The sequence below is a fragment of the Sphaeramia orbicularis genome, chromosome 12 (assembly GCF_902148855.1).
Source record: "Sphaeramia orbicularis chromosome 12, fSphaOr1.1, whole genome shotgun sequence".
Classification (NCBI taxonomy): domain Eukaryota; kingdom Metazoa; phylum Chordata; class Actinopteri; order Kurtiformes; family Apogonidae; genus Sphaeramia; species Sphaeramia orbicularis.
The window spans coordinates 58,079,496-58,104,037 of NC_043968.1; the positions used below are offsets into that span (position 1 = coordinate 58,079,496).

Here is a 24,542-nt window from a genome sequence, read left to right on the forward strand (position 1 = left end):
TATGTAACTTCACACTTGCCATTTTATGCTAAAAATGTATTTATTTTCTCTTTATTGTAGTTGTATGATTTCATAAATGCACCATGTAGAAGCCAATAATGTAATAACAGCCGATAACGTAATAACGGCCGATAATGTAATAAATTTGCCATTTTTAAAATGTAATGGGCCAATAATGTAACATCTGGTCAAAAACGTAATAAAAGTCCTGAACCGATAATGTAATAACTTTTGGTCAATAACATTATAACTTATTGGCTATAGTTATTACGTTATTGGCCTGGTTCATTCATTCATTCATTTTCTGAACCCGCTTTATCCTCACTAGGGTCACGGGGGTGACCTTGGAGCCTATCCCAGCTTACATAGGGGCGAAGGCGGGGTACACCCTGGACAAGTCGCCAGTTCATTGCAGGGCTGACATATAGAGACAAACAATCACTCTCACATTCACACCTATGGGCAATTTAGATTAACCAGTTAACCTATTAGTGCATGTCTTTGGATGGTGGGAGGAAGCCGGAGTACTCGGAGAGAACCCACGCAGACACGGGGAGAACATGCAAACTCCACACAGAAAGGTCCCACCCCCCATCGGCTGGTGTTGGAATTGAACCCAGGACCTTCTTGCTGTGAGGCACGAGTGCTAACCACTGCACCACCATGTCGCCCTATTGGCCTGGTTTTAAAAAAATAAAAAAAAAAATTAAAAAAAAAAATTTCTTTGTAAATGTAATAGCTGAGCCAATAATGTAATAAGTTATAACGTTACTGGTCAAAGCTATTACGTAATCAGTTCAGGACTTTTATTACGTTTTTGACCAGATATTACATTATTGGCCCATTACATTTTAAAAATGGCAAATTTATTACATTATCGGCCGTTATTACGTTATTGGTTGTTATTACATTATTGTCTTCTACACACCATTTAAACATGTCATTATTGTAATCAAACTGTGCAGTTTTTATACCAAGAGCCTCATTCAGGGACAATACAGCGGAGGTTATATGAGTTTCTGTGGCTCCTGATGTTTTTTTTTTCCCCTTCTTTTTTAGGTTAATATGGTTCTTTAGATTGTAAACGTTGCTCATCTTCATCTTTGAAATGATGACTCATGATTTAAGTTCACTGAGACAGAACGTAAGCTCTGGTTGGCTGGCATGACAGCAGCAAAAAAAATTATACTTTCGAGGTGGCTCTCAACCCACTAGTTATCAATAAAACACTGGCTACAAGCCCTTCTCAGGGTGATGTATCTAGAGTGGTCATCAGCCCGTATTAATAATGCTAAGCTTAGAACATTGGAGATGTGGGAAAAAAGCTTCAAAAGATGTTAAGAAACTGTTGTCATGACTTTTGAGACTTTCATCTATGGTAACTGTCCTGTTTGTAAGCCTGATTAATATTCTGTTTATTCGGTTATTTGATTTTTACTTTATTTGTCAAAGTTCAATTCAAAAATTGTGCATCCCACATGGAGGGGAATAAGGGTGGAGAGGGAGGGAGGGGTAGAGGGGTGTTTTTTTGTTTGTAGTGCAGGTGTAGTGTACACTTGCTGTTGTGTCATGTTTGTAATTGTAATGTTGAATTTGTTTGTTTACTTTTGCAAACTGAAATTTAACCCTTTCATGCAAGAATTATGAGAACCTCAGTTGAGATTTTTATCCTAAGTGTTTTTATTCCTCTTTAGGTGTGAAAAAACAATCGGATTGATTTTTTTTTTTTTTTTTAATGAACCTATTTTTCATGGGATTACAAAAATGTCCACTCAGCTGAACACCATGCATTTAATTTTTAAAGCAAAGAAACACATATATAAAACCCCATCATCAGAAAGTGATTTACTATGTGAACACTATGAAATAAAACCATTTTTAGTGCTGTTAATCTGATGTTTTCTCATATTTTAACATACTCTAATACTAGTTATTCCTCACTTCATGGAGATAATATGAAAAAAAAATTGTTTAAAAAAAAAAGTTAATTACAGTCTTATAACAATTAGCAATTGATTTACACTCAAACATGTTATTGCAGATAAGGTTTATTAAAAACAGAAAAGTTACAGTAATGGTATGAATGTCAATGTATAGGATGTATAGGATGGGGTGTAAGTGTCCACTGTGTTGGCTGATATGGAACTAAAACAACAAAACCCACGAATATACAAGAGAACAGCTGTAGAATAACTGTCCACTGGAGTGACTACTATGCATGAAAGGGTTAAAATCAATAAAAACAGTCAATTACAAAAAAAAAAAAAAAATTGTAAAGGTTGCTGCCCCCTGGTCTATACCAGTCCCCTGACCATATGTTTTTCCTTTGTGCACAGGAACACTCTGCACAGCGTCACCTGTCAACTGCCTGTCTGCACCCTGTCATAATGGAGCTACCTGTGTGGACACTATGGACGACTACGCCTGCATCTGTCCCAGAGACGGGGTCCGGTACATGGGAAAGAACTGTGACGAGCTCTATGACGCCTGCTCTTTTGCTCCATGTGAGGAGTGTGTCAGCACCCCAGGCACCACAGAATACCAGTGTATCTGCCCAGATGGACTAACAGGTGATAACTGCACAGAGGAAGTGAATGAGTGTCAGAGTAACCCCTGCTCTGCACCCCGGTCCCTGTGTGTGGACCAGCTGAATGGATACTTCTGCAGATGTCCAGCAGGGTACGGAGGGAGAGACTGCAGGACACATGTGACTGACTGCATTGATGAACCATGCAGGAATAATGGGATCTGTATGCTGCGACCAGAGGGGTTTGAATGTCAGTGTGCACCTGGTTACGAGGGGAAGACTTGTGAGGAAGATGTGAATGAGTGTGCATCAGAACCCTGTCAGAATGGGGCTATCTGTTTGGATGGAATAGCAGAGTTCCACTGCTTCTGTGTGCCGGGTTTCCAGGGCTTCAACTGTGAAATCGATATCAACGAGTGTGCTTCACGGCCCTGTGAGAACAACGCCACATGCATCAATGAGAAGGACCACTACGAGTGTGAATGTCTGGATGGATTTGCAGGTACATCAAAAGTCAAACACATCAGGCCCAATCCTAAACTCCACCCTAAACCCCTGATCACTAAACCTTCAACCTCTCACAGTTTACTGATGTCATTTGGCAAGTGATTGAGTGAAAGAGTCACTAACAGCTTCAAAGTGTATTTACAGCAATGGAAAACCACTTGGCAATGTGACAGTGTCTTGATACATCCTAAACCAAAGAGAGAGGAAGTTTCCATTACAAACAGTCTGGGTATCATCAGATAATCTGTTATTCAAGTGGGAAACAAAACAAACAACATAGATCTGTTATTTGTTTTCAAGCAAAAATGAAAAGCGCACATTTGGTACCAAAAAAAAAAAAAAAATCCCAAACTGGTATTTTTACTTCCGCCAAGGAGGTTATGTTTTCTTCAGGGTTTTTCTGTTTGTTAACTCAAAAACTTATGGATGGATTTTGATGAAATTTTCAGGAAATGCTGATACTGGCACAAGGAACAAATGATTGCATTTTGGTGGTGATCTGGGGGGGGGGCTGATTTGCTTTGGCAGAGGTCTGCACTCTCCAAATGCTCTTCTAGTTTTAAAATTTTTTGGCCATTCTTTAATCAAATTTTTGGTTGGAAACAAAAAACAGAAGTCACAGGATCTATTCATTTTTGATTTCCAAACCAAAAAAAAAAAGTGAAACAAGACACTTTTGGTTTTTACACATTCATTTCATTTCTCATTTAGTACAGACAGTTGGGGGAGTGAGCAGACAGGAAACAGTAGTGAAGTGTTCAGCAAAAACAAATAAATTAAAATTAAAATTAAAAAATATAGCCTATACCTAATAAAATAATAATCCATGCATATATCAGTAGACTGGCTAATTCATAACATGCAGTGTAATATAGGTATTTTTACTCATCAGTTGTCTCTATGTAGAGTATTAAATAGCCCATGTAATATAGTGGAATTTAAAAGTAAACCATGAAATTCAATCATTGAACAGTGAATGACTTATAGATTATCCAATAAGACGTAGACCACTAAGCCTACTCTAAGTTGGTACAAAGTTACCACCATTTTACTGTGGGACAAATATTCACTGAGCCCTGTATGAAAAAGTTTCAGACCTTTTAGAATCTTATTTAATGGATGATTATGATCATCCATTAAATGAACAAATTAACAGATAGAAATTGATTTAAAAAAATTAAAACCAGCTGATTTAGATACTTGGGTTTATTTTACAGCAATGACATGCATTCCTTTATTTGACCTTTTTCAGACAAATGCAATTTAGCCAGGGTTCATTTTAGAAAAAAATTAAAACAAACAATGAAACTGAATAAAACTGTTTGTGCAGATCAGCAGCCCCCTGTCACACACAGAATAATTGTGACCAACATTTTCTAGAAAGACGTGTGTTGCAAAAAGTGGATTTCAGCTTTATAATTCTACAAGATTAAACTCATCTCTAGTGGCTTTTCCATTGGACGTCTGTGCAAAACTTTACCGATATTTACTAAATGTTGAAAAAACAGAAGTACATAATGTCGGTTTTTCCATGAAATCACAAATGCAATGATTTGTTTATTTATTATTGCCAGATGATGTGAGAAGTCATTCCATAAACATGTTGACAAACATAAATATCGTGTTGATTTACAGATATATTCATTATTATAATATATTACCCCTCTGTCCTGTACTAAATTTAAAAATGATTCGGTTTCCTGGTGTGTCCACACATACCACCCCATGTTTCTTTTAAAACTCTTCCTCTTTGCTTGTTGTAACATGTGTTTTTTTCATTCATGTGACTCAAGTTGTGGAAAAAGGTCTTTCCATTGCAGTTTTGCGTGATATACCAGTTTTGCTACGCTGGAAAAACCACCTCTTGCCAGCACAAAAACTTCTCAAAAATCGAGAGTTTTGGCAAATTGTCATTTTTCATAAGGCAAATTTTTATGCGCGCAATTTGAGGGTCAATGGAAAAGCGACTACTGTCTCTTCAACCAACATGTTCATATACAGCAAAATATTAAAGTTCATATTATGGATTCAAATACCAGGGTTGACCTGTTCAGTGTCTTAGAATGAAACTTGTATAGGAATACTAAATAGTGGTGAAAGCACATTCTGTTTTTCCAAATAGAATATGCAACTAGCCTAAAGTTATAATATAAGTGTCTCTTATACTACCATTATTATATCAGGACAAAACTTTTATGCTGTTGTCATATACCACATTAGATAATTTTTTCCATGTTTCTAAAACTATGTATAAAGTTCCTGTGTATTTTCCTGCTCATACAGCATGAGTCAGTAAGTTTGTTTACCGCTACTGCATGACTGAAGCTGTTTAATATTATGTCATTATTTATCATCCACTGAAAGAACTCATCAGCAGAGATAAGACCTGTCTGTTCGCTGACACAATGCTTTTGTTCCTCTTGAGAAATTCATACTTTTTGTTCGTCACCATCATCTGCTCATTCTGAAGTGTTTTGTTTGTTCCTGATAAACTCGGCACGAGGAGTATTTTAAGTGCACGGTAAGATGTTGATGCAGACGTCAGGCATCTTATCTTTGGTGCAGATAAAGTCTTGCTGCAGAGTAAGAGAAAACACTCCCGTCTTGCTTTTCTCACACTCCGTTCTTTCTGTGCACGCCTGTTCTGTGTCAGAGGAGCTTCGCTGTTATCTGAGAGAGGTCGTGCAGATCAGCATTCTCCTGTCACTCACAGATAGTTTGGAGAATGTAAGGAAAGGCTGTTATCGATCTGCATATCTGAAGACCAGAATAGAGACAGAAATGGGTGTCTCTGATACACTGATGTAGCCCGGGGGTGCCCAGTCCTGGTCCTGGAGAACTACTATCCTACATGTTTTAGGTGTTTCCCTCTTTTGCACACCTGACGGTCATTATCAGACTTCTGCAGAGCTTGATGATAGGCTTATCCTTTGAATCAGGTGTGTTGGAAGAGGGATACATCTAAAACATGCAGGATAGTAGCTCTCCAGGACCAGGACAGGACACCCCTGACATAACCTCTTAAGCCCAGTTGCCCCCAGCAGCCACAGCTCCTTCGGTGTTGCCATGGTAATGCTACACAACGCTTGTAGCAATATATGCATTCTATACATCCACGTGACTCGAAGAACACCAGATAAAAACTCAACAAAAACAATTGTCAGACAACAGAACACAATCCAAACAAGCACTTAAATGTGTAAATATCTAAAAGAAGCTACCAGTCTGACACTAGCATACGTCATGAATAATTTAATAAAATATCAGGCCAAAGTGACAAACTTTGCAGTACTAAGCTAACACTAAGCAGATCCAACCGAACAAGTATTATATTTCTACTGATAAAACCCACTGAAGGAGACAAAGAAGAGCAAAAATAAAAGTCACGTTATGAAGTGATGATCATGTCTTTGCTGTTTTGTTTTTTTTTAATCAAAATTTGGTTTAAATGAATGAAGCTTCTGTTATGGTAAATGGTCTGTACTTATATAGTGTTTTTCCAGGCTTTTATGGTGTCCAAAGTGCTGTACAAAGCCTTACATTCACTCATACACCAGTAGGCAGCTGCCGCCATGCAAGGCACTGCCAGGCCTTACTGGGAGTAATTTAGGGTTCAGTGTCTTGCCCAAGGATACTTCGACGTGTGGACAGTCAGACGACCCACTCCACCAACTAAGCCACAGCCGCCCAAATGTCTGCCCAAATTATCAGGAAATGTTGTGTTACATTGAAATAATTTCCACTGAAAACAAATGGCCCAAAGTTGAACAGGTTTTAAGGTGACTGTGCATAATCACTCCAATACATAAGACATATACTAGTAGATGTGTCAGTTCCAAGAGGCACAGACCTTAACTCCAAAATGCAACCAGTGCAGAAATATCTTAAAACTGTAAAAGCCTCTGATCATTCCCGTACACTTGCGTTGGCTTTCTCTCTAAAATTACTGATGCAAGGTTTCATCCATGTCTTATTAATTTTATTTGGACCCTCTGCTAAGAGGTATGGTGTTCCATCTGTTAAGTATTGTTCTGTAAATTAGAACTTAGGTGAAATACGTGACTCTGATGTCTGCCCTAGGTGGGTTTGATTGACAGGTCTGTGTGACAGCTTGCTCACCTGCCAGGTCCAATGTTTAGAATTACTTTTTATTTAATAAAAGACATTTTTCCTAACAGACAGCCCCATTGAAGTTGCAAGGGTCTAATAACAAGACAGAAAAAAGCCTCTATTACACAATACTTGATGAAGTTTAATGTCTCTCTGGATCAGTAGCATTTAGCATTAGCTCACCCATGACCAGGGTTGCCAGCCCCATGACCTCTCAAAAACTGCCGAAAAGTAGCCCAATTCTTTTTATGGTCTCCGATGAAATCAGACCAAATTTATTTCTAAAATCTACTCATTAAATGTTGTCACAGTGCTTTAAACAACATGTAAACAAGAAATATCTTGTCCTTATCTTTTCTTGTTACTGCCGTTTCCTCTTCTACTGTGCAGAGAAGGGCTACAGGGGTTGCCTCTTTTTTCTCTGGATAAATACCCAAAATGTGTCAAAATGTTTACATATTTGTGGCAGCGACACATTTCCAAATCAGCCCAAAAAACCACAACCCATGGCACTGTATTTTTTCCCGCAACAGCATTTTTAAAATGGCTCAATTGGGCAGGAAAACTGCAAATCTGGCAACACTGCCCATGACCCCTTGCAGATGACTCTGACCCAGCAAGGACTGTGCATGGTCAGAGGCAGACCACACATGTGTGTGTCTTCTCATGAATGCAATATGTCATAAACAGTTATTTGGCATTTTAGCACTAAACCTAGATTTGACCTGTGTCCATCTGTAAGCTACAGTGAAAGGTGTTGCATGGAGCTGTTATATACAGTCAACACTTCCTGTGTCAGTTTCAGACTGAAAACATCCTCATGCATCCCAGTGGCTAAAAAAGCATCAATTTCTTAACAGTGATGTCACTGTGAAAGCTGTATCAATTTGCAGCACTTGTACATTATTAAAAACTATGGTGAATAGAATAGAATAGAATAGAATAGAATAGAATAGAATAGAATAGAATAGAATAGAATAGAATAGAATAGAATAGAATAGAATAGAATTTATTTGCCACTTGCACAGATACATGCAAGTATGGGTACATTAGAATTCTTGTGCGTTTCCCTGAGTCACAGAATCCAAAAAAGACATGAACAAAAATAGAAACAAAACATAAACACAGCTAAAACATATAAAACCAGTTATTGCACAGACAAACACAAATACACACTTGTAAAATAGAGTACTGTATCAGAAAAAACTGATAATAATAAAAGTACGGGGAGGTAGAACAGGTTATTGCACATTCAATTAAAATACTGGGAGGTGAGATATTGAAACACACACCTGCAGTGACTTATGTAAATCAGATTCTAAGACTTTAGATTAAAACCCCAGATCAAAACAGTGTTAAAAATAACAGAATTATGTTGTAAATTGGTAGAAATGTACATTCTGCTTAACTAGCATATACGTTATATAACAGGCCCCATTTTTATTTTTTCACATTCATGACATTTTTGGCATTCATGTTGACCTTGCACCAGAGAAGCAGCTTGTAATGCTGTAATTTTTTTAGGTTATTGACCCTGACAGGCAGGGATGTAAATTGCAATGGACTGCAATTTTCAGAAATATACAAACAAACATGGAGAACTAATGATGGCCTGATTTTCCATTCTTCCAATAGGAGTCAACTGTGAAATAGAAATAGACGAGTGCGAGTCCAGTCCCTGCAGAAACGGTGCCACCTGCCATGACCTGATTGGAATGTATTCCTGCGAATGTCTGCCTGGGTTTGACGGAATCAACTGTGAAGTGGATCTCGATGAATGTGCCAGTGAACCATGCCAGAATGGAGGTGTTTGTCATGACATGGTGAACAGGTAAATGCTCAAAGTGCATCCAGTGTCTATAACAATGAAGATCTGCCAACATGTGTTAGTGCAGAAGTCACAGCAAAACGCTCCAAATGAATGAATCTGAGTGGAACAAAGACAAAGACACTGAGTGGTAAATATTAAATATTTATATGGTGTAAGAATTAATTGCACTAAATATTACTTAATTAAAGCTGAAGGAGCAGTGCTTAGTTACTTTATTCATCTGGCAATATTGTTTATTTGTCACAGTTTAAGTTGTGTCATGTTTGTCTAGTTATGAATGTGACTGCACTGACACTGGATTCGAGGGTGATCACTGTGAAGTGGACATCCCAGAATGTGCTTCAAATCCCTGTCAACATGGTGCCACATGTGTGGAGGAAGTCAAAGGATACAGCTGCCTCTGCTGGCCAGGTACTGAAACATCTGTGCACCCACAGCAGGACAAGTGTCTGTAGGTCGGCCAACGTGGTCAGCATGCATGAGCTTCGTCAGATGCTTCTAGTTGTATAATTTTTAGAATGTATTCAGACAGACAGACAATTTGTAGGATTGGATCAATGGGCTCTGTGCACAGCCTCACTACTTCCTGAACTTCAGGCGGGTCCTTTATTTCCTGTCTTTCATTATTGGACACACTGATTAATCCAGGTGTGCCTAATTAATCAGTTGTCGCAACAAGAAGCAGCAGACACACCTGGATTAATCAGTGTGTCCAATAATGAAAGACAGGAAATAAAGGACCCACCTGAATTTCAGGAAGTAGTGGGACTGTGCATAGAGCCCATTGCCCTGCAACTACTGTTACAATTTTAGTGTTTTTTGAGAGTGAGTGACTTTGAAATGACAGACTGATAATGTATTAGAAACAACAATGTCCTATAAAGAACAAAAACTCGTGAAGTATGAGGCCTTTTAAAATAACAATGAACATTCACAGATGTCACCGTAACATCACCATCACTTTTCCACAGTAGAGACTTTTCCAGAAACTGTTATTTTACCAGGAACTTTGATAAACCTCAGTGCATTTCCACGGAAATTACCTGAGTAAAAAAACACTTTCCTACAACCCCAAATTTTCCCTGAAAAAAAAAAAAAAAGTTCCTTGCAAAGGGGTTGGACATCAGATTGCCTTGAATTCTTCAGGGGTGGGGCTATGTGCCGAAGAACACTGATTGGTGGAATACACTTGGAGTGTTCCACACTTACGAGGGCCGTTCAATAAGTTCATGGCCTCACCCAGAACAGAACAACACAGACTGATAATTTATATTTTATTTTTCAACATAATCTCCATTTACAGCAATGCACTTGGTCCATCGATGTTCAAGCATCACTATCCCATCACGAAAGAATGTAACATCCTGTATTATAACAACCAGTATTTCTGGGTGAGGCCATGAACTTATTGAACAGCCCTCGTACATTCATCCACTACAGCTAGTGTGCAGCTGCAAAATAGTTTGTGCTATTTCTTGTGTTTTGACCATTTGAAAAATGAAGCAAAAGACAATTCAGCTCAAAACAACCTGGACCTTGTCAAATGAATTTGCCAAATACACTCAGAGTAAATTTGGTGGGACTCTGAGCAGTTGGCGACTCTAAATGGCCTGGTCTCATGAATACATTTTCAGGAAATTTGAGGTCACAGTGGAAATCCAAAGCACACAGATTACCAGGAAGTCTTTTACCCGGATAAATAAGTTCCTGGTAATAAAAGTTTCTGGGATTCTGGTGGAAAAGGGGCTGTTGTTCTTAGTAAGTGGCTAACTGGAGGATCACTTTATCTTGTGTACTGTGTCCCAGTGACTGACAGCTGACACCAGTTTGAACTTCATGGTGGTCCTTGTGACCAATAAGAGCTCAGACTGTTCAGCGCAAAGCAATCAGTATTTTTACCTGCAGTGCACTTTGAAGATGTGAAAAACCATACTTTTTATGCCACAAACCATCCTATTTATGCCATTGTGGATTACAACCAACTGTCTAATCTGACACAGCGAGCATCATAACTGACAAAACGACTGTAGCCTGAGCCAAGCTTCAGAATCATCTGATTTAGCTGAATAAAATAAAGCATAAAGCAGCACTAGAATTAGATAATCACAGATATAAATCCTGATACGATAAATATCAAAATAAAGATACAGTATCAGTAAAATTTGATAAATTGCAATTTTGTAAGCAAGGTGCTATAGTGCAAGTTCACTCATTATTTACTGTATATAAATGTAAAGTGAGGGTTTGTTGGTGGTTAATGGTTCATTCTTTATAAAATGAGATAACAGGATGGAGACAGATTTCTTCTTAAACAGTGCTTTAGTTTTTTACACACCACAACTACTGCCACAACTCTTCCTGAAACATCAGCTCACATGACTCAACTAACCAATCAGGAGCTAGCAGTACTTAGATCAGTAAATGTAAGTGATTTGGAAAGGCATATTCAATAGATTATCATAGCTGCTTATACACTACAAATGAGAATAATATAAATGTATAAATAATAATTCAGCAAACATAAATGTAAACAGTTAACCGGGTAAACACTGTCAATATATTTTTAACAAATACATGAATTAACTTAGTCCCTGTAATTTATTTCACTGTTAAACCTTATATTTCTTCTTCAACATAAATTACTTTAACTTCTGAGCCTTAAATAAAGAACACACTTCCATGGGTAAAAAAGTTGACTCCTTATGCAATTGTAAAACTGATTAAAAAAAAAAAAAAAAGGTCAAAAGCAGACTTACTGACACATTTCAAAACTAAAATCACATTCTAAGATATTACAACATGGTAGGTGTGTTTAATGTGAATAGACCGAAGGCAGTGCTGATTTTTCTCTTTTCCTTCCAGGTTATGAAGGGCCTAACTGTGAGGTTGATATAGATGAGTGTGTGGAGCAGCCCTGTGAAAATGACGGCGAGTGTTTTGAGCGTTCAGATCCATCCCACTGGGAGTTGGACTGGGAGCTGAGCTTTGCAGATGCAGCTGGATATATCTGTCAGTGTCAGCCTGGTTTTGCAGGTCAGTACAACTTTAACAACATTTGATGACTCATTTCTTGTTAAAGCTTTCTATGAGTCATGTGACTGTTTCATTCTACAGGAGAGAACTGCTCTGTGAACATCAACGAGTGTGAGTCTGAACCCTGTCAGAACGGAGGTTCTTGTGAGGATCAGATCAACGGCTACGTCTGCACATGTGCTGTTGGATTTTTAGGTCAGTTCTTCAGTTTGTCTTGTACTCATGGCCACGTAAACAGAGTCCAACCTGAGTTATGACCCAGGCCAGAATGTATCAAGACCAAAGCAAAACAAAGACTTTAAACAGTTGAGACCAAGTCAACACCAAAACCAAGGCAGGGCAACAGACAAGACCAGGACTAGGTCAGATTCACAGCCAGGCAAACAAGTGTATCTACAGTAGTCTTACACAGTTTATGGTATGATATCACCAAACCAGTTAGTTTTCTTACCCTGTCAATGAAATAGCAATCATCTAGAGAACATAACACTTCTAACAGGGGCATGTGTGTGTATTTTTTTTTGTTTCTAGTGTGAAAGTCGAATCAAGAGTTTGCAAAATGTTGAACACTTAAAGGAAATGTTTGAATGATATTTCAAATGGCAGAGATGTTAACAAATAAACCAGACAATACACGAGGAGTTCAGTGATTCCAGTTGTGGTCTAGACCAGTCTTGATTAAAATCCAGAGTCCTGTTTGTCCAAGACAAGAACAAGAGTAAAAATGCAGTTATCCTTCAAAAAGTGGCCCTGGTACTGGTCACTGAACTGATTTTGAGAACTACAACACAAGTAGCAAGAGCCTAGATGGAAGAAAAATAAAAAGTGGTCCATGAACTTTTGCAAGAAAACACATGTATTTTACTCTCAGATCTCCTAAAAGACATCATGAACACGTTGAATAGCTAATAATTAGCATTTGGTTGTTCTTTTGCAAAAGCGTTGCGCTGCATAACTGAAGACATGCTACAGTGTAAAACAGAACCTGTACTGAACATCTCACAACACTGACATGCGCAGACATCGTACAGATAGATTCTGTGCCCACTGCCTGGAGATAAACAGGAAGGAGTTGGTCTCTTTAAATACATTCCAAGTCATTTTAAATGAATGGAAAAAGGATAAATCTGAATGTAGTTGTTTTTCCAGTTGATTAAATGGAGTTCTGTTTTGAGATGCTTTTAAAGACCATTTTAAGGAACCTTTTAAACTATTGTTAGTGTTTTATATGTTTTTAGTTTGATGTTGTATGGATATTTTTAGTGTAGATGTATGGCTAAAATTTCTACTTTCTGTAAGTTCCCTGCAAAAAATGATTTCTAAGAAAGTGAAAAAGCCTTATTTCTTGAACATTTGTCTTATTTTTCATCTAAATAGGGAAAAAAGCTTGCCAAGAAATTTTAACATAAGAAAAATACTCTTTTTTTATTTATTTATTTTTTAATAATATAACTGTATTAAAATAAGATTTTCCAGCTAATATCAAGGTGATTTTACTTCTTGTACTAAGCTAGGTTTGCTACAATTCTAGTATTTTTTGTTTTAAGGCACATTATGGTGTTTTAGTTGATAGACTTTTTGTTTGTTTTAAGAATTCTAGTCAAGAATTTTTTTTTTCACTCCATTGGCAGAATTTTTGGTTAATTATAAGCCAATTTGACCAGATTTAGGAATATTAGGCTTATTTCTAGCATGGCATTTTTTGCAGTGTTCTGCTGTTGTCTGGACCAGAACATTCTTCCAAAAGAGGTTTTTAATCTCAATTTGTCCTTTTTCTGTTGTTAAATAAAGGTTAATAAAAATATAATAATAAATTGCATAGACTCAGCACTTAAAACATTTGGTGTAGCACTGCTGACTCTTTGAAAAACATGTTGTATGTTGATTTTGTCGCTGGCTCTTTCACCTTAGTACCCATAGATGTCAAGTCCCTTCTGATTGTCTATATATGTTTGTGTGTCTGTATTTTGTGTATGTTGTGTGTATTCTTGTAGGTTATGTATGCATTTTTATTTTTTTTTTGTGTATGTAATGAACCTTACTTTTCCTTTTTTATCTTTATACTATCACTGTGTTCTTTGGTATTTCATGACACGTTCTTATGTCCTGGGCTCACTGTTGGTATTCTTGCTCTGAGAATCCATCCCAGTAATATTGTATAACCTGAAATACCTGTTTGATTTAATTTGTTAAATGAAAAAACTGTACTTTAAAAAACATGTCCATCCTCATCCTCCAGGTGTTCATTGTGAAGTGAACGTCGATGAATGTGAAAGTCAGCCCTGTCTGAACGGAGGCTGGTGTGAGGACGGCAGGGCGTCCTACACCTGCCACTGTCCTGACCCAGACCCAGGTCAGCTGCCCTGGGGAGGGGCCCACTGTGACGTGAAGCTCCGCGGCTGCGTCAATCACCAGTGTCAGAACGGAGCCACCTGCCTCCCATGGCTGGAGGGCAGAAAACACAGACACACATGCCTGTGTCCGCCTGGTTTCTATGACGACCAGTGCTCCACCAGGACGACCTTCTCCTTCTCCAAGTCTGGATTTGTCCACATTGAGGTGGTTCTAGAAGAGAGGAGCCGCAGGGAGGTGGAGCACCGTGTCCACCGTGGCGTTGGGGTTCAGCTCCGCTTCAGGACAACTTTACCCAACATGCTGCTCTTCTATAGAGGTGATGAAGACAACCACCTTCTGCTGGAGATTGTGAATGGGGGTCTAAATGCAAAAGCCTATTCTGAGGAGTCTGAACTGGAAGTGATATTTTCTGGCTTGGTCAGTGATGGAGACTGGAGGGATGCCCACGTGGTTCTGGATAATGATGGTCTGGCTCTGATTCTGAAAGGTCCTGGCTGTGACAGGGACGGATGTAGAATAGTAGACGATGGTGCAAATGAGCCCCCCTTCCAGCTGTCTGAGGCGTTTACTCATGTGTATGTAGGAGGAGCACCTGAGGAGCTTTTAGAGTCCACCATGAGCCAGCTGAGTTTTATTGGATGTATGGAAGACCTGATGATTGACTCCAAACCCATCCTGCCCCAGAGCCTTCCAGAGGACCAGGGCCATGAGCTGGGGTGTAGTAAGACTGAGTGGTGTAAGCCTGACCCCTGCTTTGGACATGGACGCTGTGTGGACATGTGGACCAGCTATCACTGTGACTGTTATCGTCCATTCCACAGTGAGAGCTGCTCTGAAGGTAAGCACTGTGATCATATCAGTACTTTGATAGAAACTGTATTCATCCTTAGTACAGTGGAGTCAAACATACAGTCTGTGAGCCAAATCTGGTCTTCCGAAGGGTCTGATCCAGCCCACAGGATGAATTTACAAAGTTAAATTATACAGAAGACATTAACTGTCCAGAGCAGGGGTGTCAAACTCATTTTGGTTCAGGGGCCATATTTAGCCCAATTTGATCTCAAGCGGGCCAGACCAGTAAAATAATGACATAATAACCTATAAATAATGACAAATCCAAGTTTTCTTTTTGTTTTAGTACAAAAAAACCCAATTAAATTATGAAAATATTTACATTTTACAAAAAAGATGTGAATAATCTGAAAAAAAACAGAAATTTCATTCGAAAAATTAGTGCAATTTTAACAATATTATGCCTCGACATATTATTTATACATGTACATTACACACAGTGTTACATAAACACTTAATAACAGGAAGAATATTATTAAGATTGCACATTTCAGGTTGTTCATCTTTGGTTTTATTTATGTATTTATTTGCATTTGATTGTGAAAGAATAGTTTTGTAAATGTAAATATTTTCACAGTGTAATGTTTGTTTGTTTTTTTCACTTAAATTTTTTCCACATAATTTTTCACAAAGAAAATTTGTAGTAGTCATTATTTATAGTTCATTGTGTTGTTATTTTTACTGGAGATCACATTGGTCTGTATGTGGAACCTGAACCAAAATGATTTTGAATGATTTTGGTTAATTTTTGCACTTTCATCCCACGGGCCGGAGTGGACCCTTTGGCGGGCCAGATTTGGCCCCCAGGCCGCATGTTTGACACCTGTGGTCCAGAGTATCACTGAGTCGTGAAAAGTTGTTTTGCTCATAAAGTTAAAAGCTGTATTTATCGGTTCCAGATGCCTGTTACAAAATGTTTTGTCCCTTTGTAGATCCTCTGTGATCTGTTAGTTGTAATGTACATATGTACATAATAAGCTGAGACATAATATTATATAAATAGAAAATAAATACTTTGTCAGGATGAAAGTGCTTGTTGACTAATGTTTTCACAATGAAGTGTTATCATTACATACAGGACTGTACAAAAGTCTGCAGCAGCCTTTAGATTAGTTTTTTGCAGGTTTGTAATGTGCATGTGTCTTTATTTACACTGCAAAAAAGAACATCAGACTTAGATAAACTGACTTGAGTTTGAAATATTTATCTTGAAAGATCATTTTATAGATTTATTTACTTAATGTTAAGATTGATAAGAATTTTCATCTTGGCCTACCCCACTTAGATATTACAACAAATTTTAAGCAATATTTATAACAAAACAAGCTACATTGTTAGGGGATGAGTATGGGAGACAGTAACTGTGTTTGCCCTCAAGAAATTTGTACTTGTTTAATGCAGTTTTGCCTAAACATATCGATTGAGTCATTACATCTTCAAATGACCATATACGTACAGTATATAGATCATAGTTGAAAAAAATCTTACTATGAAGACTTGAAACAAGTCTATTCTGCTTAAAATAAGAATTTTAGCATTCTATAATCCTTAGATAATATTGTCTTATTTTAAGGAAACTTGATAAGTGCCATTTTCTTACTGCACTGGCAGATAATTTTACTTGAAATAAGACATTTTAACCTAACAATGAGTGTAATTTTCTTATTTTTGTACAGGCCTTTTTTGCAGTGTATAACGAATTAGGGCAGGAAGGGGTTAATTAAATGATATACCTAGTCTTTCTTTCTACTTATTGATCCAAATGTGTCTTCTCCTCTGACAGAGTTCCCCTCATGGACCTACAGTCATGAAGACACAGTGAGTTTCAGTGCATATGACATTGGAAAGAGCCACAGCAGTAGTTTCAACGTGTCCTTCCTCCTGAGGTCCCTGAAACCAGACGGGCTGTTGTTCCAGCTCAGGAGGCCTACAGGGGGGGACGAGGGGGAGGTGTACTTCTCCATCTACCTGCTGATGGGGCGGGTGCTGGTCAGCTCTCTGGTCCACAGTGCCCCGTTGACAGCTCCGGTTTTCGTGACCACTGGAGAGAAGCAGCTTGTGCAGGTGGAGGTCCAGCAGAGACAGGTGATCTTTGAGCATGGGGGTCTGCGCTATGGGATAGGAGAGGTCCCTGAAGTGAATGTCAACAGTGAGGATCGGGCATATGTGGGTGGACTGCCTGGAAGCTGGGACTCTGACGCCTGGGGGGGACACTTCAAAGGATGTCTGCAGGACCTTCGCTTGGACTCGGTGCATCTGGATGTGGACGCATGGAACAGTTCGAATGAAGAGGAGGTGTATTTACCAAGTGATGCTGAAAATGTAAAAGAGGGATGCATCAGTGACGACACATGCAAGGTGGGAAATCTGATCAACTGCAAACATTTGTGTTCATCATTTTAACCTTTTAACATCTCTCATCTAATATTCTGAGATATAAAGGGAAGGAAATATTGTCTGTTTTTAACCCATAAAGACCCAGTGCTACTTTGGTGGCAGTTCCCAAATTATTTTTTTCTGTAGATTTAACTTTTCTTAAGTGATTCATCACTATTTGTTGTAATAGTATCCTCATTACTTTGTATTTTTTCTATGAAAAACAAGCATTTTCCTATATTTAATTGGCTGATCACGTAGATGTTCATAAAAGATCAGATTAAAGTTGAAGATTATTATATGAGAAACAGAGAAAACTGTAGAAAAAGTGAGTTTTTGAGCAAATCTATCATTAACTGAACATAAACCAAGTGTCTCCACCCACTGTCATTGATCCAACTCCATGGGTTTTACCGGTGAATCAATGCTGTAGAAGATGATGATGTTTCCATGTTCACTAACGAGCCTCTGAACGTCCAAATGGGCCATATCTGATGACCATGAAAAGATGACAAACTGCATTTTACATTTTTACATTTATATATATTAATAGAATAAATGGATCAACAGGTATTAAACAGTTTACATCAGTAGATGGTTTTGGTTTTTCAGTTTTTACAGACACATTTATTACAGAATGTACTTTGCAGTGGACAGCTTTTTTTTTTTTTTTTTTTTAAATGAAACTGTGAAACTCTTATCCCCAACAGAGGACAAAAATGCATCGCTGTGTCTCAGGAGGTTAAAATCACTTGTAGGCAACATGGTAGTGGGTAGCACCGGTTAATAGGTTAACTAGTTAACCCATAAGGACCCAGTGTGACTTTTGTGTCAGTTCCCAAATGAATTTTTTTCTCTATTTCACCTTTCCTAAGTAATTTATCACCATTTATTATAATATTATCCTCTGTATTTTTTTTCCAATGAAAATCATCTGTTTTCCTATGTTTAATTCACTGATCATGTAGATGTTCATAAGAGCTCAAAGTAAACTCAAAGGTTATTATATCAAAACAGAAAAAACTGAAGGAAAAGTGACTTTTTCAGTACAATATATCATTACCTGAACATTAACCCAGTGTGTCCATCCACTGTCATTGATCCAACTCCATGGGTTTTACTGGTGAATCAATGTTGTAGAAGATGACGGCGTTACCATGGTAACTATGGAGCCTCTGAGTGTCCAAATGGGTCATATCTGATGACCATGAAATGATGACAAACTGTATTTTACACCAATTCTTTACATGTACCAATAGGATTAATGGACCAACAGGTAATAAACAGTTTAGATCAGTAGATGGTTTTGGTCGACAGTGGATATTTGGGTCTTTATGGGTTAATCTAAATGGTCCACGGATGTGAATGTTAGTGAATGGCATCTGTGTATATCAGCCCTGCAACACGTTCAGGGTGTATGTACCCTGCCTTCACCTGACGATGGCGGGGATAAGCTCCAACACCCCCACAATCCTCTCAAGGATTAAGCAGTTCAGAAAAATGAATGAATAAATTGTCATTTTTTTCCCCTGCAGACACAACCATGCCAAAATGGAGGCAAATGTCACATCACATTCAACGATTTTACCTGCTCTTGTCTGCAAGAGTACATGGGAAAGACCTGTGAGACTCGTGTGTGGTGCATTAGTGATCCCTGTGTCAACGGCGGCCATTGTGTGGACCTTCCAAATGGATATGAATGTAAGGATGTTTGAATTATATAAAGACAAACACATCCGTTTTATTGTAAATGTGCAAATGTAAGGCTGTGTGGTTTATATCTGACCGTTTTCGAACCTACAGGTGTGTACAACGCAACATTTGAGAACAACCCAGTGCAGTACAGCTCCGGAGCCTCCCTCGTTGAAGCTGTTTCTACCATTTACATAGAGATGCGGACTCGCTCAGAGAATGCCATCATCCTTCGGGCCTCCTGGGGCACTAACTTGCTCATGGTGAGTCTTCTGGATGCTTCGGTCCGCGTCGAGATCCAGATTGGCAACAACGTGGAGGCCTTGACCTTTAGTGGAGTCCGTCGAGTGGCCGATGGGAGCTGGCACCGTGTGAACATCTCCATGGCTGAACAGCAGCGAAAGGCCTCTGCTTGGGTCATCACCGTGGATGGAATCACAGACGCCAGCAGCACCCCACAAGTCACAGGTCGACTTCACTTTCTCAACCAAAAAGGGGCCACGTTGGCGATCGCAGAGAGCTTCACCGGGTGCCTGGGGGCAATAAGAGTCGGAGGGGTCTACCTTCCATTTGTGGACGACTATAAGGCCCCACAACAGTCTCAGTTCCATTTAGTTGGAAAACCAAAGATTCATCTGGGCTGTACTAGTGCCCCGGTGTGCAGCTCAGATCCTTGTCTAAACGGGGCCACGTGTGAAGACCTCTTTAATAAATATGGCTGCGTGTGCGACTTGGGCTGGGAGGGAGACCAGTGTGAGGTAGACGCAGACGACTGTGCATCTCAACCCTGCGTTCATGGAAGCTGTAGAGACTTTTTAGCTGGTTATGAGTGTCAGTGCCACCCTGGATACGCTGGAACACTCTGCGATGTGGACCTCAACGAGTGTGAGCATCACGCCTGCGAACATGGAGGCACCTGTCAGGACGGACCCAACATGTACACCTGCATATGTCCCAAAGAGTACAGCGGACCGCTCTGCCAGTGAGTCCCACTTCTGTGTTATTCTTTGTTTGATGTAATCTACATGGCTCAAGACAAACAAATGTCTGTGGCACATTTCACTAATTAAAGCCAAATTAAATCAAAAGACTAAATACAAAAATAAATGATCTGCTGTTGTTTTGCGCTGAAAAGTGAATCCGCTATTTCAAGTGTCAGTGTTGAAGCAGAGCAGTAGAATTGCACCTCATAGATTCTGAACACGCTGCAAAAATCTAAATCTTACCAAGTGTATTTTTCTCATTTCTAGTCAAAATATCTCATCACACTTAAAATAAGACATAATCACCTGAAAAATAGATTTGTTTTTTGGCAGGTTTGTAATGTGCATGTGTCTTTATTTACACTGCAAAAAAGGAATAATTGACTTAGATAAAATGACTTGAATGTGAAATATTTATCTTGAAAGATATTTTTTTTTACATTTATTTACTTATGGAGACTTAATCTTGTTAAAATTATTTGCTTGTTCCAAGAATTTTCATCTTGGCCTACCCCTCTTAGATATTACAACAAATTTTAAGCAATATTTATAACAAAACAAGCTACATTGTTGGGGGATGAGTATGGCAGACACAGAAACTGTTTGCCCTCAAGAAATTTTTATTTGTTTTATGCAGTTTTGCCTAAACACATCGATTGAGTCATTACACTGCAAAAATCAAATCTTACCAAGTGTATTTTTGTCATTTCTAGTCAAAACTTCTCATCTCACTTAAAATAAGACATAATCACCTAAAGACTAACTTTTCAGTGAGATATAAGAACTTATTTTTTGACAATAGATCTTGACAATCTTATCGCAAGAAATCTTACCAAGATAATTTTCACTTGTTCCATTGGCAGATTTTTTTTGCTTGAATTAGGCCAAGAAAATCTTGAATTAAGCAAAAAATCTGCCAATGGAACCAATGAAAATTATCCTGGTAAGATTTCTTGAAATACGATTTTCACGATCTATTGTCTAAAAATAAGTTCTTATATCTCACTTACAAGTTACTCTTTAGGTGATTATGTCTTATTTTAAGTATGATGAGATATTTTGACTAGAAATGAGAAAAATACACTTGGTAAGATTTAGATTTTTGCAGTGAACATGTATCTGTGGCACATTTCACCAATGAAATCAAACGACTAAATATAAAAATAAACGATCTGGTGTTTCCTCATGCTGAAAAGGGAATCCACTTTTCCAAGTGTCAGTGTTGAAGCAGGGGAGTAGAATCTGAACAGTAACTGGTGTTTATAACTTTCAGTCACATGTTCATTTAGTTTGTGTGCTGCTTCTTGGTCAGGTTTTTTGGAAATGAAACGTGTTCAGATCTAACTTACCTGGTTAAATAAATAAATATTCAATTCCACTACCTGTCAAACCAAAGCCAAAATTAGTGTCATCAGATCAATTTCTTACTTCCTGAAAACATACGCAATGAGTAGATGCTGAAGTCTTGTTTCCTTTTACAATACACTGAAAAGTAATTATGAATTTTTTGCTTGATGACGCTAAAAAAACTACACTGGTCTACAATTTTTTTTTGTTAATTATCTTCCACAGAAATGAAATGTGCTAAATCTTCCATACTTTAATATATGAATTGGAAAACAAACAACAAATGTGCTGGTTAGCTGATGTTTTTAATGTATACGATAAAATATTATTACACATATAAACTGGTTTATGTACATTTATATAATAGACTGATCAATCTTCCACTAGAAAGAACCTGTAAAGTGAATGCGTTTCAATATGCAGACAGGGTTTTGAAGTAGGTCTTGTTGCTCTGAGAGAAACATTCCCTTTGAGTAAAACCCATTCTGTCATTAACTATCATAATTTTACGTTTTACCCAAGACTCAACCAGCATTTTTGACCCAATTCTTCGTTGTTAGTGACTCAAACTCACTACTTTTATTCTGGAGTCATTTTATTTGTAGACCAGTGGCAGGGTTTACAGGTTTAAAATGCAAATATACACAATTCAAAATAAATTAGAGTATATTGCTTAAAGTATTTTTGTAGGTTTGTATCAACATATGGTCTTATTGTAACTTATTAACCAACTTCAGTTTTCTGTCAGGGGGAAATTATGTTAAATTCAATAAACAGAAGTTGTAAAAGTCCACTTTGGCAGGTGAAAGAGCAATCAAACATAACTTTAACACTGTTCCTGATGCTCTTTTTACTCATGTCTTTATTAGTGTAAAAAGTGATTTCTGTGTTTGTAGCATGTCGCGCAATCACAAAAAACAAGTGTGTCCATAACAAAGCTATGTTTAATTCCATCAGGTGGGACTATCCTCCAATAAAGTGTGTTGAAGATGTCCAGTGTGAAAATGACGGCATCTGCAAGGACGGGCTGTGGGGGGCAAACTGCACATGTATGCCGGGTTTTACAGGCAGCAGGTAAAGTCACAAATAGATGTTTCTGTCCATTTTAAACTTCTAGTTGGTATTGTATTGTGTTTGTAATGTAGCCCTGAGAGTGGAGACAATATACAGAAAAAATGACAGTGAACAAATGAAGCATCTGTCAAAGAAAAAATGTACTGACAATGCCATATTTAAAAAAAAAAAAATAAATACTGGAAAGAATAAGAAAATACTATATATGTAAAGTAGGAAATTAAACTGATCTGTTCCATAACCAAAAATATAATCACAAAAACATTTGCTAGCATGTTATTACTGAAATGATATTTGACTTATACTCATATAGATAGATAGATAGATAGATAGATAGATAGATAGATAGATAGATAGATAGATAGATAGATAGATAGATAGATAGATAGATAGATAGATAATCCAAATTCATCACGTTGTCAGAAAAGTGACATGTTGAGCTCAAGATAACACAATAATTATGAAGAATGATAAAAAAAAAAAAAAAAAAAATAGAATGTATTCCAATAAATAATAAAGAACTGCCCTGTTACATCATGAACCAAAGCTCTGTGATTAGTTCATTCATACTTAACATGCTAATGGTTAGCAACAAAACATGACATCAAAATAAACAAATAGAAAACACTGATATCTGCATCAGCTATTGGATATCTGCATGAGCCCAGAAGACTGAGAGTGGAGACAATTTACAGAAAAAAAACAACAGCAAACAAATGAACCATCTATCAAAGAAAAAATGTACTGAGAGTCCAATATTAACAAGAAAAACTACTGGAAAGAATAAGAAAATACTATATATGTACAGTAGGAAATTAAATTGTTCTGTCCCATAACCAAAAATACAATCATTTATTATTACTGAAATGATATTTGACTTATACTAAGATAGATAGATAGATAGATAGATAGATAGATAGATAGATAGATAGATAGATAGATAGATAGATAGATAGATAGATAGATAGATAGATAGATAGATAGATAGATAGATAGATAGATAGATAGATAGATAGATAGATAGATAATCCAAATTTATCCCGTTGTCAGAAAAGTGACATGTTGAGCTCAAGATAGCGCAATAATTATTAAGAATGATAAAAAATAGAATGTATTCCAATAAATCCAATACAGAATTCTCCTGTTACATCATTAACCACAGCTGTATGATTAGTACACTCATACTTAACATGCTAATGGTTAGCTACAAAACATGAAACCAAAATAAACAAATAGAAAACACTGATATCTGTATCAGCTGTTGTGCATCTGAATAAGCCCAGAATAAAAATTATTTATTGGACATAAATATATAATTATTATGGAATTTTTGCCCATTGATGTAATAAAAAATACTCCCTATTCCAAGTTCTATTGGTTGAAATGTTGGTGTTAACAGTTAACTTTATGATAATTTCATGTATGTATATAGCTTAGTCCAATAAAGTATTTTCTAGGTTTCTATGGATAGAAGAAGAATTTTCACACTTGAATACTTTTAATTTTATTTATTTTTTTTTTTTTGATTTGGGACAGCAGTGTGTACCAATTTGGTACAAAACAGAATTGGATTTTTTCATTTTAACATCATGATTGTCTGATAATTGGATTTATAAAGACTCAGATTGATATTTGTTATGTGAAGTGCTGTTTGAGACATCTGTATACACTTCTGCATTTTTATGTCTTTCACGGATTTTCTGTCTTAAAGGTGTGAAATGGAAATCAATGAGTGTGAATCCAACCCCTGTCGGAATGGTGGCTCCTGTTTGGATCGTTTCAACATGTTTGTGTGTGAATGTCCTCCTGGCTACAGTGGACCCATCTGCGACACCAATGTATGTTCACTAACCAC

The 24,542-nt window shown here is 37.5% G+C and overlaps 1 protein-coding gene across 1 annotated transcript in view; it reads left to right on the forward strand.

Annotated features, from left to right (window-relative positions):
• crb2a (crumbs cell polarity complex component 2a) overlaps positions 1 to 24,542 on the forward strand; it is a 41,032-nt gene that overhangs the window by 14,493 nt on the left and 1,997 nt on the right. Inside the window, exons 2-12 of the mRNA XM_030150242.1 lie at positions 2,337 to 3,029; positions 8,780 to 8,975; positions 9,247 to 9,386; positions 11,838 to 12,008; positions 12,090 to 12,203; positions 14,248 to 15,201; positions 16,999 to 17,573; positions 19,127 to 19,292; positions 19,395 to 20,265; positions 22,571 to 22,687; positions 24,399 to 24,525. Of these exons, the coding sequence (XP_030006102.1) occupies positions 2,337 to 3,029; positions 8,780 to 8,975; positions 9,247 to 9,386; positions 11,838 to 12,008; positions 12,090 to 12,203; positions 14,248 to 15,201; positions 16,999 to 17,573; positions 19,127 to 19,292; positions 19,395 to 20,265; positions 22,571 to 22,687; positions 24,399 to 24,525 (4,124 nt within the window). The remainder of the gene's footprint in view (positions 1 to 2,336; positions 3,030 to 8,779; positions 8,976 to 9,246; positions 9,387 to 11,837; positions 12,009 to 12,089; positions 12,204 to 14,247; positions 15,202 to 16,998; positions 17,574 to 19,126; positions 19,293 to 19,394; positions 20,266 to 22,570; positions 22,688 to 24,398; positions 24,526 to 24,542) is intronic.